The sequence below is a fragment of the Bactrocera dorsalis genome, chromosome 1, assembly GCF_023373825.1.
Source record: "Bactrocera dorsalis isolate Fly_Bdor chromosome 1, ASM2337382v1, whole genome shotgun sequence".
NCBI lineage: Eukaryota > Metazoa > Arthropoda > Insecta > Diptera > Tephritidae > Bactrocera > Bactrocera dorsalis.
In genome coordinates, this window is record NC_064303.1 from 13,875,590 (window position 1) to 13,893,256 (window position 17,667).

At 37.2% G+C, this 17,667-nt stretch overlaps 1 protein-coding gene across 1 annotated transcript in view; it reads left to right on the forward strand.

The window, feature by feature from the left end:
- Positions 1–3,223: 3,223 nt before the first annotated feature.
- Positions 3,224–17,667, forward strand: part of LOC105228494 (myosin-G heavy chain) — a 34,888-nt gene continuing 20,444 nt past the window's right edge. Inside the window, exons 1-2 of the mRNA XM_049455897.1 lie at positions 3,224–3,795; positions 3,866–4,191. Of these exons, the coding sequence (XP_049311854.1) occupies positions 3,266–3,795; positions 3,866–4,191 (856 nt within the window). The 5' untranslated portion in view covers positions 3,224–3,265. The remainder of the gene's footprint in view (positions 3,796–3,865; positions 4,192–17,667) is intronic.

The following is a 17,667-nucleotide window of genomic DNA, read 5'->3' on the forward strand; positions in this document are numbered from 1 at the left end:
ATCGAAACCAGAGACCTATATCTCTGTTCCTATCTGCAAATATTATTTTCCTAAAGTTTCTCAGCAAGATCTGTGAAACAAGATTAAACATTAAAAATTCTTATAAATCCCAGACCAAATTGCGAATAAATACGATTTCCGGCAAAATTATATATCATTAAAAAATATTAGGTTGTCCTAAACAATCCACTGACACATCAATTTGCCCCTGTAGGCTTTGAACAGTATCATATAAATGTGCCAATTACAGTTTTATTCGCATACAAGTTACTAAATTTATACACTATTCGGGACCACACCTGCGAGTACGCGTCAATTTCACTTCTAATATACGCAGTATTATTTATTTCTTATGGCCAGAGAAAAGTGGACGAACAAGTGGAGGAGTTTATAAATTATGCAGTTATTTTTTCTTCTTTTCTATCAAAAACGAGAAAAATAGTTTTTTCTAGATAGGAGTTGAAACTGCACACCGACTACTAGCTTGCGAAAATTAAAGTAAAGCTAGCAGATAAAGAGAATTAAAGAGATGAAACAACTTTGTGTGAACTAGCTTAATGTTATCCTGCTAAAGAGGGCACGTGCCCTGATTGGGTGTTTACTTCCAGAGCAGAGACTGTCTAAGGCTCTACATTGAAAACTGACTTCGACTTAAGAAACAGAAAAAATGTGTGTGTGTGTTTGAGAAACTGATACTGAGCGCGTCAAATCGTGATAAAAATTTGGTGAGATGAAACTGGTGAAGGAATTTAACCCAATCCGCGCAAAAGTTTACTTAATCTTCGTGAAGGCAGCCAACTGCCGTCACATATTTATGAGTGTGAGATTACTAGATATGTTATAAAAAATAGTAGGAAAGACCTGGAAAGCGGCTCATGATTTTCGACTTCAATTTACCGCTATGGCCGAGGTTGTAAATTGTCGACACCAGCAACTCGAACAAAGTTAAAAATGAAATTCTTGAAATTGCAATTCTCTTGAAAAGATCAAACAGGTAACAAAAATTCGATACAAAATTTACTAATGCTTGGTACATCTCCGTCTATATTTTTTCTGATGGTCCTAACATCAAAGCTCTTGAAAGTTATAGTTGTCTAAGAACCAGCATCATTATACGAAAGATTTATGAACAAGTTAGTAATCTTAAATTTGGCATAATAAAATGGTTTGAACTATGCCATGGCTCATGAAATTCGGCAATTAATGAACAAAAAATTCAGCACAAATCGCTTGGGGATGCTTGGCTTGGTTATATAGTACATATATTTATACCCTAACCAAGGTGTGTTAAGTTCCCACGAAACTTGTGCCACTGGAAAGTCGGAGACTTCTCCATAGGAAACTGCTCGTTTGTCGGAACCGCCGATATCACAACACTATTGAATATGGCTGCCAAAACTCATCTATCAAAATCAAGTGCTTGTATGGAAAACTTTTTATTTAATAAGTTATGCTCACGAAATTTAGCCTTTAGAGCCTTAGTAGAGCCTTTTTTGGCAGATCAAGCGTTTGTCGTGTCAAGCTGTCATGCTATTACGTTCAACTTTATTACGAAAATTCACAATCTGTAGAGACTGTAAAGAAGTTTTTCGCGCGCTTCGCTCAACTTTTGGTCAACATAATCGCTCATAACCCATTATGAGACCTAGTATTCATTATTGGTTAATATTCGACCGAATTACCACGTTCAGTACGCAGTGAAAAAAATATAGCAACCATAGCTGAGAGTGCACACGAAGATCGCAGAGAGTCGATTCGGCGCCGTCCGCAGCAACCTCGGACTGACGCATGAAACGACTTGGCGCGTTTTACATCAAGATCTTAAATTAAGTAAAAGCGTACAAAATACTTGTACTTGTACTTGTGCAAGAACTGAAGCCGCTCGACCTTCCCAAGTTACATCGTTTCGCTCTATTGGTTCTGCGGGCTGTTCCAAGAATATCTGACGTTTTCGAACCTAATTTGGTTCAGCAATAAGGACCATTTCTGGCTCAACGGGTATGTAAACAAGCAAAATTGCCGCATTTAGGACGACATTTCATACAGGAAAAACCACTATTTGGTGTGGTTTGTGAGTCGGTGGAATTATCGGTCCATATTTCTTCAAAAATGGTGCCGGTGAGGCCGTAACCGTCAATGGCGACCACTATCGCGCCACCATGACCGACTATTTGATGCATGAATCTGAAGATAGTGATCTCGGCGACATTTGGTTTTGAAAGAATACTTCGGTAAGTAAATAATTTCACGTTTCGGGCTAGTCGACTGGCCGCCAAGATAATGTGATGTCACACCGTTGGACTTTGAGGATACTGAAAGTCCAAAGTCTATGCGGATAATCTCGCTCTGATTCAGGTCTTGGAGCAAAACATCACGCGTATGATTCAGCTGTTACTAGACGAATTGCTCGAACGAGTCATCGAAAGTTGAACTCAACGGATGGACCATTTGCGACGTAGCCGAGGCCAACATTTGAAAGAGATAATGCTCAAAAAACAAATGCCTAAGAATGTTCTTTCGAATGATAATGAAATTTGAAGTTCCTGTTGGTTTTGTAGGTAACCTTGAAATAGGTCACTCTTTATTATTGTCGAATATTTTGTTAAAATTTAATCACTACTGCATATAGCTGCCATTCAAACTGATCAAAATCAAGATTTCTTCTACACCATTTCAAACTGTTATAAAAACGTACCTGTGACGGATTCGGTGCGGTCGATGTTAAAGTTTTTTATTGTCATATGTCAGTTGATATATAATTCTTGAAGCTTCGTTGGGGACAGCAAAAATTTTTAAGAGGTGATGTCCAGATAATCCATTAACGTCTGAGTTATATTGAAGTTTGGTGCTCTGGGCTTTGCAGATCTGATTTTCAATCCAGACACAATTGAGAAAATTGTAACCTTGGCCCCTTTGGCTAGAGTAATCCAGATGGCAACAAATCGGCGTAATCGAAGGATTCTTTAGGCTGATGATTATGCTGTAGTTTTTCTCATCGCATCTCTCATCCTCGATGGATTTAGACTGATTTTTAGGGCTGCGTTTTCTTATAGTCGTCTTCAGTCCAATTTAGTGATTATGTTGTAGTTTTTTCTTGCTGTATTATAATTTTGTGAACAGTATTTTACTGAACGTAGCCTATATCTTATCAGTCAAACTTAACCACTCGATTTTTAGAAGATCTCTTAAATTAATATCCATTTCCTCTATCTTCAAACAGCTTTGTTATAAATAGAGTTACGGCAATTTTGACACGCAAAATGATATGTTGCTGCCGGATGAGACTTACGACGAACACATAGAGTCTGCAACGCAAGCAGAAGTCAAGCAAACGCCACCAATAAATAATAATAAAACAAATAAAAGTAAAAGTGTCAAAACCAAAGCTCGATTACCGAGTAATCAACGAGAGCGCAATGACTCACTCACAGGCAGCGCCGAGACGCATAGCGGTACTGGCAGCGGCGATAGCAGCATTAGCAGTGGCGGCATTATCTCATTTCCTTATTGCACTTCGAGTTTCTTCACCAATATCCTCGACACTTTGGGCGACATCTTGCCGCAAAGTGAAGAATTCTCAACACTCCAACAACCTGCGACGCGACAAAGCGATGCCGAAGCGACTGACGAAAGCCCGCGCCTCAGTCCCAACAGCAGCAGTGGCAGCGCTGCTGATTCGCCTAGTGGCCAACGGCTAACGGCCAGTGCCGATATGCTGCGTGTCGTTTGCGATAATTTCCTGCGTCGACATCGCATACGTCCGGACTTTTTCTGTCAATACCAGCAAGCGATCAGGTGAGCACCTACAAACAACAATTGCAATGGAAAATATTTTTTACAAATATTTTTGTTTTTCTGGTTGCAGCGCTGCTGCTCTATTGCAACAAAATAAACCAAAGAATGTGACAACAACAGCAACAACAACGATTGCATGTGAACAACCAGCGACTGTAGCTGCGGCTAAGCAGTCTGTGATTGCAGCAACTACAACAGCGGAGGCCGTTGCGGTGACAATAAAATCCGATGAGGCGGCAGAGCTGGTGAACCCACAGCAGCGACAAAATGTAGAATTGCGAAATCTTTATACATTGCCGCTGGTAAAACGCAAGAAAGCGCGCAATGCGACTGAAACACCAACTAAAACAACAGCGTCAACTACAACACCAACAACGATAGCTGCGGCAACAACAGGTAAGCGCAATACGATCGCGTGTCGAATATTTAGAACAACAGCAACAATGATATCGTTGAAGTATTTTAATTGCAACAACGTGCTGAAATTCTCACCACGTTTTTGTTGTACTTGTTAATGTTATTGGCCAGTTGGTTAGTTTTTTGCGCTGTCATTAGCTATTCCATGACTGCCAATTAATTTACAAAAAGATGTGTGTAATTCGAATCGAAAGTGTTCGGCAATTGCTTTGTTGCAAGAAGTTTTCAGCATGAGGTTTACTGAGTTGTAGTTAAAAGTTGTGACGTTTTAGTGGTGATATTAAAGTTCTTCGCTGATTGTAATCGACAAAAAGTAATATCAATTGCCGCTCCCGATTCCTTTGCTCTTCCGATATGTACTTCCTACAGCGATCTCTCAATCACCTTATGACAAAGTTTTCCGGCTCAGTCTTTCCTGTAAAAAGTAAAAAATTTAACTAGAGCAAGCCTTGTTGTAGATCATCTGGTCTTATCTTATTTGTAACGATATATAAAGAGTGATCAATTTCCAGGTTCACTACTTAAAAGAAAAACACACACAAACTTCAAATTTAATGGGAATGTTTATTGTCATTCTATAGAACATTATTAGGCATTTATTTTTTGAAGATTATCTCTTTAAAATTTTGACGTCTCGTATGATCAATCCGTTGCGTTTAATTTTCGATGACTCGTTCAAGTATTTCGACTGGTTTTGCTCTAAGGCTTGAATCGAAGCGCAATTGTCCGAATAAACTTCACATATCTCCTCATAAAAAAGTCACATGATCTTGAGAGCCAACCGACCGTTTTAAAACGTGAAATTATCTGCTCACCGAAGTGTTCTCTCAAAAAATCGATTCATTGACGAGATGTGCGGGAAATGGCGCCGTCTTGTTGAAATCAAGTGTCGTCGAGATCACGAGCTTCAATTTTAAGCATCACATAGTCTGTTATAATGGCGCTACAACGGTCGCCATTGACGGTGTTACGTTCTCACCGGCATTAGCTTTAAAGAAGTGAGATTCCACCGGCCCACATAACACACATAATCGTTGTTGTTTTTTTTTTTTTGAATGAAATGGCAGTTCTTGAAGCTCTTCAGGTTGCGTTTTGCTGTAAATGCGACAATTTTGCTTCGCATCTTTTTGGTATTTTTCAAGCGCCATAGAGCGAACCGATGTCGCTTGGGAAGGTCGAACGGCTTTAGTTCTTGCATAAGCTTCATTTGTACGCTTAGAATTCCATATGTCAGTCCGAGTTGCTGCTAGCGGCGACGAATCGACTCTCCACGGTCTTCGTGTACACTCTCAGCGACTCACGCGTGATCTGTCAAAAAAAGCTAGTGAAAAGCTACGTCTTTGGGCATGCGAAAGATAGACACCATCGATTGTCGCTAAACATTCGCGGTCAATCCCAGCTTTTTCAGAGGTTACAAAAGTTGGACACCTAGATGGTTCGACTAAAAATTCATATATTTTCTGTTGTAGTTTTTCATGAAGTGGCAGACCGAGGCTGATGGAGTCTGAAATTTTCACCTTAGTAAAGAACTGAGTAAGCAATTGAGAAGTAAAGTCCTCTCTCGACGAACAACTGATGAGTTAAGGGTTTTCGAAACAAAGGCTCTGCGGAAAATTTATGCTCCTTTGACATTGACACGGGAAATACTGTAGTCGATGGAACGATGAGCTGTACGAGATATGCGAAACCATTGACATAGTTCAGCGAATTAGAGGATGTCATGTCGTCCAAATGGATGAAAGCACTCCAGCTCTGAAAGTATTCTTAATAGCAGGATAGAGCCATGTGTAAAAGTTCACGCAAGTGAGGAAAATTCTCTGATTGCCATTTACTTGGAAGTGGCCAGAAACAATTCGTTTAGATATGGCTCAAGCAGCTCACCACTTTCGGTCTTAAACCAAAGATCCTCTGGTTAGCGAAAAAACATCCGTTTGAAGGCGAGCTAAAGTAAGAAGTCGAATCATACCTCCACATGGTTGTGCGCAGGGTTTGAGAACCCCAATGAAAAGGACACAACTTCCTGGCGACAAATAGCAAAAAGGAAGAACGACTACCGCGCTGTTGTAAACTCGGCTATAATCACGTAAGCGGTGTCTACGTCAAAAAAGAAGAAGAACTGCCCAATATCTTTCAAGTTGGAACATTGGGAGCCGTGAAAGATATTTCTTCTCGCCACTTGCAGAAGTAATTTTCCAGTGTCATATCGTTCTCCGCACATGCTCTGGGTTCCGCTGAATATATTTTAATATTTTTTTTAAGGTTGGATTTTAAAGGAAAATACCCTGAGATGAGCTTTACAATGTTGCATAGTACCCTCACCCCAAAGTGATTTCTGGTGTACCCTTTACTCTCCGAGTGTACCTAGACTTTAGATGGTGTTCTTCTAGATTTCAAGTAACAATTGAAGGAGCTGAGTCGTTGGTTGAAGGGAACTGCCTTTCGGGCTATTTACAATGGAGCCAACTCATCTGCCTTTTCATTTCTTTCTATTCCTATATGATTGGCCACTCAGATGATGTTTACCGCGTTTCCTACCGAAAGTGTTTTAAACCAGGCTCTGCGGATAGTCATATTGTTACTGTGCTATTCTTCGAAAAGTTACAAAACTTGCTGATTAGAACAGAAGTCCACTTGGCGTCAGCTTTTATTTCAAGAATTTCGATCCGAAAGACAGAATTGTAGTCCGTTAGTTTGTAGCAGATTTCTTTGTGTAAAAATCTACGGATGAGAACTGCTCTGTGCCTGTTATCACCATGAATGAAAAGATTTCGCTCGAAATGAAAAGATTTCGCTTCCATACTGGGGAAGAGAATTGTTCTATTTAACTCCACATGGACCTCATTTTCTCGGTCTTTGTGCAAAATTCTATGGAGGAAGACTGCGACTGCTCAGTTTCCTGTTTCATCATCTGTTCCATTGGTGAATACATAGATTTCGCTCGAATATGGACCTCATTTTATCGTTCATATTGCCTCCGTTACGTTACGCTGCTACTAATTCAGGCTTAAGTAACATTGTAAGCACTACACAAAACTACTTGCATATTTATAGGCGCACGTCATGTAGTTCCAACCTGAGCTTAGTTAGAATTTCATAATAACATAATGACAGCTGATTCCACGGCACATATGTACATTCACACAAACACATTGGCGACTGCATACAACACGTGCAACAAGTACACAATGACAAGAGAGTCGTTGCTTATTGGAGGCTGCCTTTTTGTTTGTTTTTGGAGTGGCAATAAAGGCTGTCTTTAGATAGTTGGAGTTCCGCTCAATGTTATATCTGCGCTCAAATTTGCTTGTATTCTTTGTGCTTGTTGTTATATTATGTTTGTATATGTTTTTGGTTGTGTGTGTGCTTGCTCAGGTGTTGCTGCGAGAGCGCTTATCGCAGGCGCATGCACGACCTGTTTGCCACTACACGAACAACACACTGTTTAATTGTTTCGCGCAGGTAAACGTTTTTGCCACAAGAGCACTTGCGCCAATCGGACGCGTTTAGTCGACCGAGAGCAGCGAGAGTGTTAAGTTGGAAAAGATTTTGCGGACGCCAAGAAGTGAAGATTTAAAGGTGTAAAAAAAGAATATATATATGTACATATATGTATGGAAATATATGTAAAGTGACCAAAATAATTGGAAAACCTAATAAGAGGTGTGAATTTGAAAATTAAAAATTTAAAAAGTAATTTTTGAAAGAAATAAAATCTAATTATATGTAAAAATATATAAGCAACGCTTTGCATATAGCCGCAAAGGCATAAGCTGCCCACAAAAAAGTGTCTGTATGTATGTACGGTGCGCGGTGTATACCCATTTCAACGAACGCTGTGTGGCGGTGGCCAAACACGCCAGCTAAGAAGTGTTCATAATGGCTGTGCGCGTGTGCAACGATGTATATATATGTGTGTGTTTGTTTGTGTGTAGTGTGTATCCGTTGATTGGGCTGACTTGCTGATCAGCAGCAGCAACAACAAAAGCAAGTGCACGGCGGTGGCGCATTGGAGCCGTCGAGCAAGTTACCAGTTCTGAAAAGTGTTGTTCAAAAATATATCTACATATATGAAAATGCAACAATAACAACAATAATAAAATCAACAACAATGACCGCAAGGCACGACTAATGCAACGGCGGCGACAAAGCAGCGTGTAAGAAAAAAAATTATAAGAAAAAAATGAAAACCACAACAAAAAAGTATAACAACAACAACTAATAAAAACCAACAACAAATATAAGCCAACAAAAATAAAAATTACATAAATTTACATAAATAAAAAATTAAAAAAAAATTATACTAACAAAAAATAAGAAAAACAACAAAAATGAAAATAACAACAACAAATAAAAACCAACAAATTAAAAAAAATATGCAAGCATATAAAAAAATTAAAAAAAGATATTACAACTATTAACGAAAGAGGAAGAAAGCATGAAAAAAGCAAAGTAAAACAACAACAACAACACTGCAGAGCAACAAATAATCATCAGAATTAAAGCAAACGCGTAAAATATTCGTGGAAGGCTGCAAACGTCCAGACGCTGCGGTATGCCATATATGTACACATGTACGTATGTACATATGTGTATGTATAGCGGTTTGTGCGTATGTCTGAGCGTGCAGTTTGCTGCCTAAATCAGAGTCTACCACTCGGTTTATTTGTTTTGTTTTGATTTTTTTCCGCACATTTTTCCTGTGTCGTTTCTATTTTGGCTGTTGATGTGCCTTCAGTTGTGTTGCAAATGTGTTGGTGTTGTTGTTAGTGTTAGTATTAGTGTCTGTGTTGTTGTTGTTGTAAGAATATCACTTGTTGTGCGGCAACTTTATGGACAGAATTGTAGAAATTCCTGCGAGACGCGTTAAGAAGTTGGAGCAGGGAGTCAGAAAAACAACAAAAATAACAACAACAAGTATAAAAGATGTAAAAAACAACAACAAATAAAATTTAAGCAACGGCAAATCGTAAAATTCCTGCGTCATGTTAAGAAGCTGGAGCTAAAAGTCAGAGAAACAACAATAATAACAACAACAAATGCAAACATATAAAAAAAAATATTAAAAAAAATAAAATAATAAAAAATAAAAAATAAAAAATACATATTATAATTTAAAAAAATAATTAAATATAATTAAAAAAAAAATAACAACAAATAGTAAAAATTCTAAAAAACAACAATAGCAAATAAAAAGTATAAAACAACAACTAAAAACAAACTAAAGCCGAAATTCACAAAAACGAGGGATAATAAATGAAATTTAAAAAATATTAAAACCAATAACGGTAAATAAAAGTATGAAAAACAAAAAAACTGATTGAAAAAACAACAACAACATAAGAAATAAAAAACCAAAAAAATTAAAATAACAACAACAAAATAACAACTATAATGAATATAATTCAAAACAATAATAAAACGCAAGAAATAAAAAAATTTATAGAAACATCAATAGTAGAAAAAACAGTATTAAACAACAACTAAAAGCAGGCTGAAGCGAAATGTCACAGAAATGAAGCACAAGATCAGAATCAATGAAAAAAAACACAACAAATAAAATAAAAAAAAATATTTTAAAAACAATAACGGTAAATAAAAATCATAAAATAGCAACCAAAAATCTGAACCAAAAAACAACAACAACATAAGATATAAAAAGATCAAAAAATTAAAAAATACAACAACAAATAATAAAAAAAAACAGCAACAACAAAAAACTAAAATAATAACAATTACAAATTTCATTGAAAACAACAATAAAACCCAACAACTACACAAGCCTCTGCAGCATTGCTGCCATTTCAGCCGCGTTGCAAGTAATAGATACAGTTTTGGGCAGCTACCGCGCCGCCACCCGCGCGTCACTCGCGCGCCACCATAAAACCCGTCGAATAGCTGCCGCGCCGCCAATTTTACACTCACTTATACATACACACACAGCGTACTCTGCATAAACCTGTTCTGTGCAACGTCAATGTGCCACATTTCGGTGTTATCCGCAACATTTGAATTTGCGGCCGCGTCGCATCGCGTCTCGCGTTAAGTTAGCTAAGCACAGCGCGCGTTCTGCCATTCCCATTTCTACATATTTACTTTACTCGCTTATGCGCCCGTTTGCACACACTTGCAACACAATGCTGTGGCAGCACAGTCATGCTTTATTGTAGTTGCCCTTTGCTTTGCTTTGTGGTGAATATTTTCGAATTCCATTTCGATTCCGCCATTCCATTTACGTACGACTGCTGCCCAATTTGAAGGCGCCACCACGAAGTTGCTGCGCTTGCTACATACCTCACACAAATCTATATACATACACACACACACAAACAGACAGTGAATTTTTGCACTATCTTCTCAGCCTTTAAATTGCAACAAAGGCTCAAATCAGAAACAAAAAAAAATCAATAAAAAATAAAACAAAAATTAACAACCTGATTCCCGCTTTCCAGTTTATTTTAGCCGCGTTTCGCGTGTGTTGCACCTTTACCTACACATATGTGTGCACGTGTGTTAGTGGCTTTTGTATTTCTATATATTCACAACGTTCATACAAGATTTTGGTGTATCGAAGACAAATGTTAATCAACGATGGCCACATTAGGCCTGTCAAAAGTTTTCATTCTGGATAAATATTTCACCGAATTGCAGAAGTTTTGGGAGACCGAGAAGAAGTTGCAAGGTGAGTTCGCAAATAAGAAGGGCGAAACCCGTTCATTTCGGCTGCTAAAGCTATAATATATATATAAAGTTTGACAGAAACCACCTGCAAGTCGAATTAAGTTTACTTAGTAAGAAAAAAAAAATATCTCTTATAGAAACCTTTATCTTCATTGTGTTCGGATCAGTTTGTACTCGTATGACAGTTATACAAGGTGCCAAGGTAAACAGGACTTAAAAAAAAAAACTGAACAAATGGTTTTTCTGCAAAATCAATTTATTTTGTTCACAATAGTCTCCTTCTGCCTTAATATAGCTTTTTGCACGGTCCAAAAGCATGTCGAAGGAGTTTTTTAGCTCGTTGGGCGGTATGGCCACCAGTATGCCGGTGTAAGCCTTTTGAATGGCCTCTACGTCTGCGTAACGCTTTCCTTTCATTAGCATATGCATTTTTCCGAAAATTAAGAAGTAGTCCCGGTGCCATATCAGGTGAATACGAAGAGTGGTTAATGGTTAAAATGTAATTTTTTGTCAAATAATCGTCGTTCGAATTTTGGACTCTGAGCAATTTTTGGTCTTCAGTCAATTTATGCGGAACAAACACACACCTTTCATAAACCCAAATCTTCGGTCAAAATGCGATAACTCGATATTTTGGGGATGTTCAATTCTATTTCCATAAATTTCAATGACGATTTCGGCTGATTTTTGATGAATTCGCGCACAGTTTCGATGGAATTTCCGGTGATCATGGATTTTGATTGGCCCACATGTTGATCGTCATTTATGTCGTCACGACCACTTTGAAAACGTTGAAGCCACTCGTACACTCTTTTAAAGATAGGCAATCATCGTTGTCCATAAACTTGTTCATCAATAGAAACGTTTGGTAAAAGTTTTACCAATTTTAAAACAAATTTAATGTTGGCTCATTTTCACACCGATAACAAAAACATACTGACACTTAAAACGCAATAACTTCACTTCTAATCAATGAAATGTCATGAAATTCTCACTGGACAATCGATAAAGAAAGCAAACTCTAACGCACCAGTCGACATATAGATAGCGCCACCAGGGGGCGCTTTACTTTGGAGCACACCTTGTATAATTGGGCGAAAACTTTACCTAGTTCCCATATAACCATTACCATGATTTTCGAACATCAGGCTGGTTTTGTATAATGACTATATATAATGATTTTGGTTTTTCTAACAAATCTTATGCCGAATATATATATGTAGGTCAGTGTATATGTTATACATATGGGCATATATAAAATTGCTTAGATTCCGATCCCCTGGTTGACGTTTTACATCGTAAGGTATTTCTCTGGCTTTGATTAATGCAAGTTGCAAGAGAATAAAATGTTCGGTTGCACTCGATTTTAGCCTTTTCTTACTTGTGATGTTATAAATTCTTAAATAAAGACAGCAAATTCCGATGCCTTAAACTGGCAAAAGTATTGGAGTCCTGGCTGACTATTTCTGCTAGTTATCGTCCGAGTTGCTGGAAATCAAAATAGAAGATCTAGTTTTAACCGCTGGTCAAAATATTCATACCACTAAGTTTTCCATGCGAAATATGTCAAAATGGGTCTAATATGAAATAGTAGGGCAATTTAGACAATTTTGAAAAGCTCCAGCTCATTGATCGCATCAAAGAACTTCACAAAAAACATCGTTATTTTGTATACAAATTTGTGTTTTCAGGATAGGTATTTGAATTCAATGACTGATAGGTTTAGCTCGCTTAAAAGATTAAAAAGACATCTGCTACACTGTACTTTCAAATAATATAGGATTTTTAAGCTTATAGTCTGTCTAAAGTTTTTGAGTACTTTTATTACTACGTAATACTTGAAGAAACTTTTGGAATGTACATATATAGCTTCCGCAGATGAAGTTGTTATCCATTCTGCCTTATAGCATTGACTACAATAGGGCAATGACCTGTAAAACCCCCACAACTAAAAGAGGGTAAATAGATCACTTAACTCCTGCGATCGATCTTTGGCCAAAAGGATTTTGCGATTGCGCATGTACTGATGGTGGCCAACCTGGCCAAGTTTCCGTGAAGCCCAACTATTAAGTTGTAAAACACAACAAGATACAGAAGCACCGACACGCTCCATTCTACTGATAGCGGATTTAGGATGCCTTTTCTTGCTAACTCATCATCTTTACAAGTGTCGGCGATTCCACTGTGGCCTGGCACCTATACCATTTTCATAATAAAGAGACTCGATACCATGATAACGAAGTTAGGCATTTCTTAACTAACCCTGGTCGCACTGGTTATGCACTCCGGTGCAATAAATCTACTGATATATTAATCCCTGCAACCTCAGCTCGGAAAACACTACAATAATCAAGAAGTCTTAAGCTGGAGTTGAGAAGAGAGCAGAAAGCTCCTCACAATAAACTCCTCCAACAACCTTCCCCCCCGGTTTTAACCAATCCGTAAAGAGGCTCACTGCCCTCTCCTCCAACGGGTTCTTCCCACTTACAACTGCCTCGCCGGTATATGGACAGAGAAAGAGTGGCTAGAGTTCGGTTTGACGACTCCATGATCCAAGTGATCCATTATAAGTTTTCTTCCATCCCCCAACAGAGTTCTTTCATTTCTAGACAATTCTTTAAAAAGCAGTTTTTACTTAAAGCACCCTGTATTAGTATATATATTCCCACCTCATAACACACTTTTGCTAACGATTTTTCCAGTCCTCAAAACATTTTCATAAGCTCTTTTTGGGGTGGCCAACATCTCCATCAGCGAATTTTGTTTTATCTCTTTGACCGGCTGAAAACAGGTTCCACGGAGCGGCAATTAATGTTTGCAGAACAAGAAAAAATCACATGGAGTCAAATCTGGTGTATACGGTGGGTGATCGATGGTAGTCATTGCGTTTTTGGCTTAAAATTCGGTGATTGTTCACTTGTTTGCATATCAAACTCATAAACCGATGTCTCATCAATAATGTCCAATGCCATTTCTCTAATACTTGCTAGACGATTTTCAAGTACAATATCATTCACCTTTTTAATATTTTCATCAGTTGAAAAGGTCGAAGGTGTTTAACTATATCTACGTATTTTTTAATCACCGAAAGCCTTTTCCAACATTCGCAACGAATCCGTTCTGGTTAGAAATACAAAATTTGAGACAAATTCTTTGTTCGATATTTTTATATATTTATAAAAATCGCAACGCACTACTCATGTGTACCGACTTAAGCAGCTGCTGTAAAAAAGTATGATCATCCTTATATTTGGTGCGCTAATTAAGGACAGTCTAACCAACTTAGCAAAATACATTTTTTTGAACTACCATTTACACGAGGAATTTAATTAAAATTTCCGGGTGCTTTTTTTGTCTTAATGTATAAATCGAGAGCCAATGCCCTATCGAAGTAAAACAAATCGTATCTTAAAGGTTTGCCATCCGACGTCTAAAAATTGTTGGCATCATGTTATGCCTTTGGCAGCCCCCAGTTACCGAATATTTGTCAGCCCCCAAGTTACTGATTATGGAAACTCAGTATTTATGGCTGATTGTTCACGGGAATATTCTGTCAATTCTATTGTTAATAATGAGTTCTTGTATAAAAGATAGATAAAATCGGTTCAGTACTTCTCCAAGCTTCCGCAAAATTAATAATATGATTTCAGAGCTTCCGGTTGACTTTATATCGTTATATATCGTTTTATATGTATCTTAATGAAGTTAAGTTGGTATATTTTCCTTACAATAATGCGGTCTGGTATTGAAATTTGTTAAAATCGTTTCAGTACTGCCCATATCTCTCTCATAATTAATTAAATGATTTTAGTGCTTCTGTTTTTTTTTGGCTTCGACTCACCTTTCCTACGAAATTCGGCTGACTGGTCGGCTGTGTCTGGGTCGTAAGCATAGATCCAAGACGTTTCATGAAATCTGGATAGTCGGAAAGCATTGTTTCATTCGTTAACGAGACATTGTTTATCGAAGCCCAATTGAAGTTTAAAAATGGTTTTGACTGTCCCCTTCAATATTCCAACGATGCCAATAAGATCTCTGCCTGTTAATAGTCGTTTCTCAAGCACCAAATTCTTTGTTTTACTGACGTGTTGTTCATCAGTTGAGGTTGACGGCCGTACTGGAAGTGGTTCGTCGTTTACTCGTTCTTGACCCTCTTTTTGCATAATTTTGACCAATCAAAAACTTATGCTCGTGTGAAACAAGTATCACCGAAGTCCTTTTCTAACATTCTGAACGTTTCGGCATAAGAAATTTGATTCTGCTAAATTTAATGAAATTTCTTTGTTGAATATGAATAATTTCACTCATCGTAAAAATCGCCGAATGCACGACAAGCGTATATTAAACACTAATGAATAATTTGATGTAACGTTTGGCACAGAAGTCACTGAGAGTCATACTAAACTAGGAAAAAAAATCTTCGATGAATGGGTTCTCGCACGAAATTTCAATTAAAAAGTCTTACTATTTTTTGCTCACGGTGTTACCGTTGCCAAAATCAGTCAAGACTTGTAAAAACCTAGTACTTACTGGTGGAAACTTAAAAAAGTGCTGATTTTGTTCAATAGTTTTAAAATATTTGCCGCAAATATTCGCCATAATACTTCTTCGTATAAAAATATGCATTTTCATGTACTTTTTAGCTGTAGATTATATGTTTGAAGGAAAATTATTAGCTTCCTTTGAATTTTAGTTAGTCGCCACTACTTTTACCAACCACACTGCAAGTAAATGCGCTTTTTCACACAGCTCACCAAATTCCTACTAACAACAACTACTACTTTCTCTTGGAAAATTTGTATTGAACTCTGGAAGGTTATAATTAACTGCAAAAATACCGTTAGTATTTATGAAGTACCTATGAAGTTGCATTACCACAAAGGAATATGCTATTAGCTACGTGTAAGACATACTTACGTACAAATATACATATTTATGTAGAAAAATAAATGCATATTTGTACAGTGACTCTTTTCAATACAATTACTTGTGGTATCAATGGCTGAAGCGAATTTCAAAATGCTATAATAAAGGTGCATATATATTTCTAAACATACTACGTTATTGTACAGCCAGCTATGTATATAGTATATACTATATACTTATATATTAGATATGTGTGTATTGCTATATGCATATGTATATGCGTTTATATTTTGAATCACGCTTTTATAACTGATTTTTTTCACACTCTTTCGTTTTGATTACCTTTGTCTTTAGACACATTTATCAAATCAACCAAATAGCCACACGCACACACATAGACATGTTAAAAATTTAGCTTTGTACCTGAATAACTACACATGCGCAGTTTGCTTGTCGCCGCGCAGCTTAAATACTTTTCGGCTGAGCTTTATGCGGCAGTAAAAGATTTATTATGAGTAACTTGCAGCAGTCCCTCACCGCTGATCTCTAGCGCAACGAAAGGCCCAAACACAGTTGCAAACATAAACACACATACACATAAATAATATTTGTGTGTGTGTTTCTTATACAAGATTTTCTTTTTCGTCGATTTTTCTATTACTCAAAGTGGCCTCAAGGTTTGTTATTATTGTTATGCTATATACCATACATACAAACATGTTTATTGTATGTGTGTTTGCTGCTGCTACTTAACTACAGCCTTTTGCTGCTCAAATGCTCAAATGACTGTTTGTTACGCTGTTGGCTATGTTTTAAAGCTTTTTTCTGATTTTTTTTTTGTTATTTTGGAGTTATTCTCTTTTGTGCCAAAAGCACTTTTCATAGTCGAAGTTGAAGTTTTCTTGACTGGTTACGGTGGTGTGGCGATCTTGCAGGTTTCGAGGCAATACATGTGCAATTAAATATATGTGTGTATTTATTTATACAAACATACTTACATATATGTACTGTGGTTAGGCTGGTATGTCTTGTGGCATATTGAAAAAACTGGTTCTCGCAGGTTTGGAACTTTTCAACTTTTCATTACATTTTCTTGGGCTTTTACTTAAATTACGGTATATGCTTATATACTCGTACATACACTTAAACTTATGGAAAATCTTTGAACCGTCATGAAAATCCAATATTTGAATATGAAAAAGCAAGAACAAATTAGAATAGTTAGAAAAAAATATCGTTATCCCTCTCAGAATGGTCAGTTTGTATGACAGTTATATGTTATAATGGTCCGGTCTGTAAAATTTCTTTGTAGATAGGCATAGACAATAATGCATGTCAGATTTCTTGAAGCTATTTTGTGACATAAAAAAGTTTTCCATGCAAGGCCTTGATTTTGATTGAGCATTTTGTATAACAGCTATATCCTGCAGTAGTCCGATATTGAAGGTTCTATCAAGTGAGCAGCCTCTTGGATAGAAATGAAAACATGCAAAATTTCATATCGATATCTCAAAAACTAAGGTGTTGCTATAAACTTAAGGGCAAACTTAATGGATCCAGTTCTGGATATAAAACTGGAAGATCTTACAAATTTTGGACTACCATTTGCAGTGCTGATGAGTTTGATTGAGTTTCATAATAAAAACCTTACACCTTATATGCTATGTTACCAGTTTTGAATAGTTGCAATCCAATCTGGAATACACTGGAAGCCGATTGGCTTTCCCAAGGCTGGAAATAACATAATCTTATTCTACTAACATCAGTTGATGCTACTGGATCGACCACAAGGACTACAGGTATATGATACGGGAAGAATTTAGTACACCGTCGCAGGATTTCGGGATTAACATGGGAAGCTTATAGTTTTCGAGATATTAGCGTTTAAAGTAGAAAATTATCACTATTTTA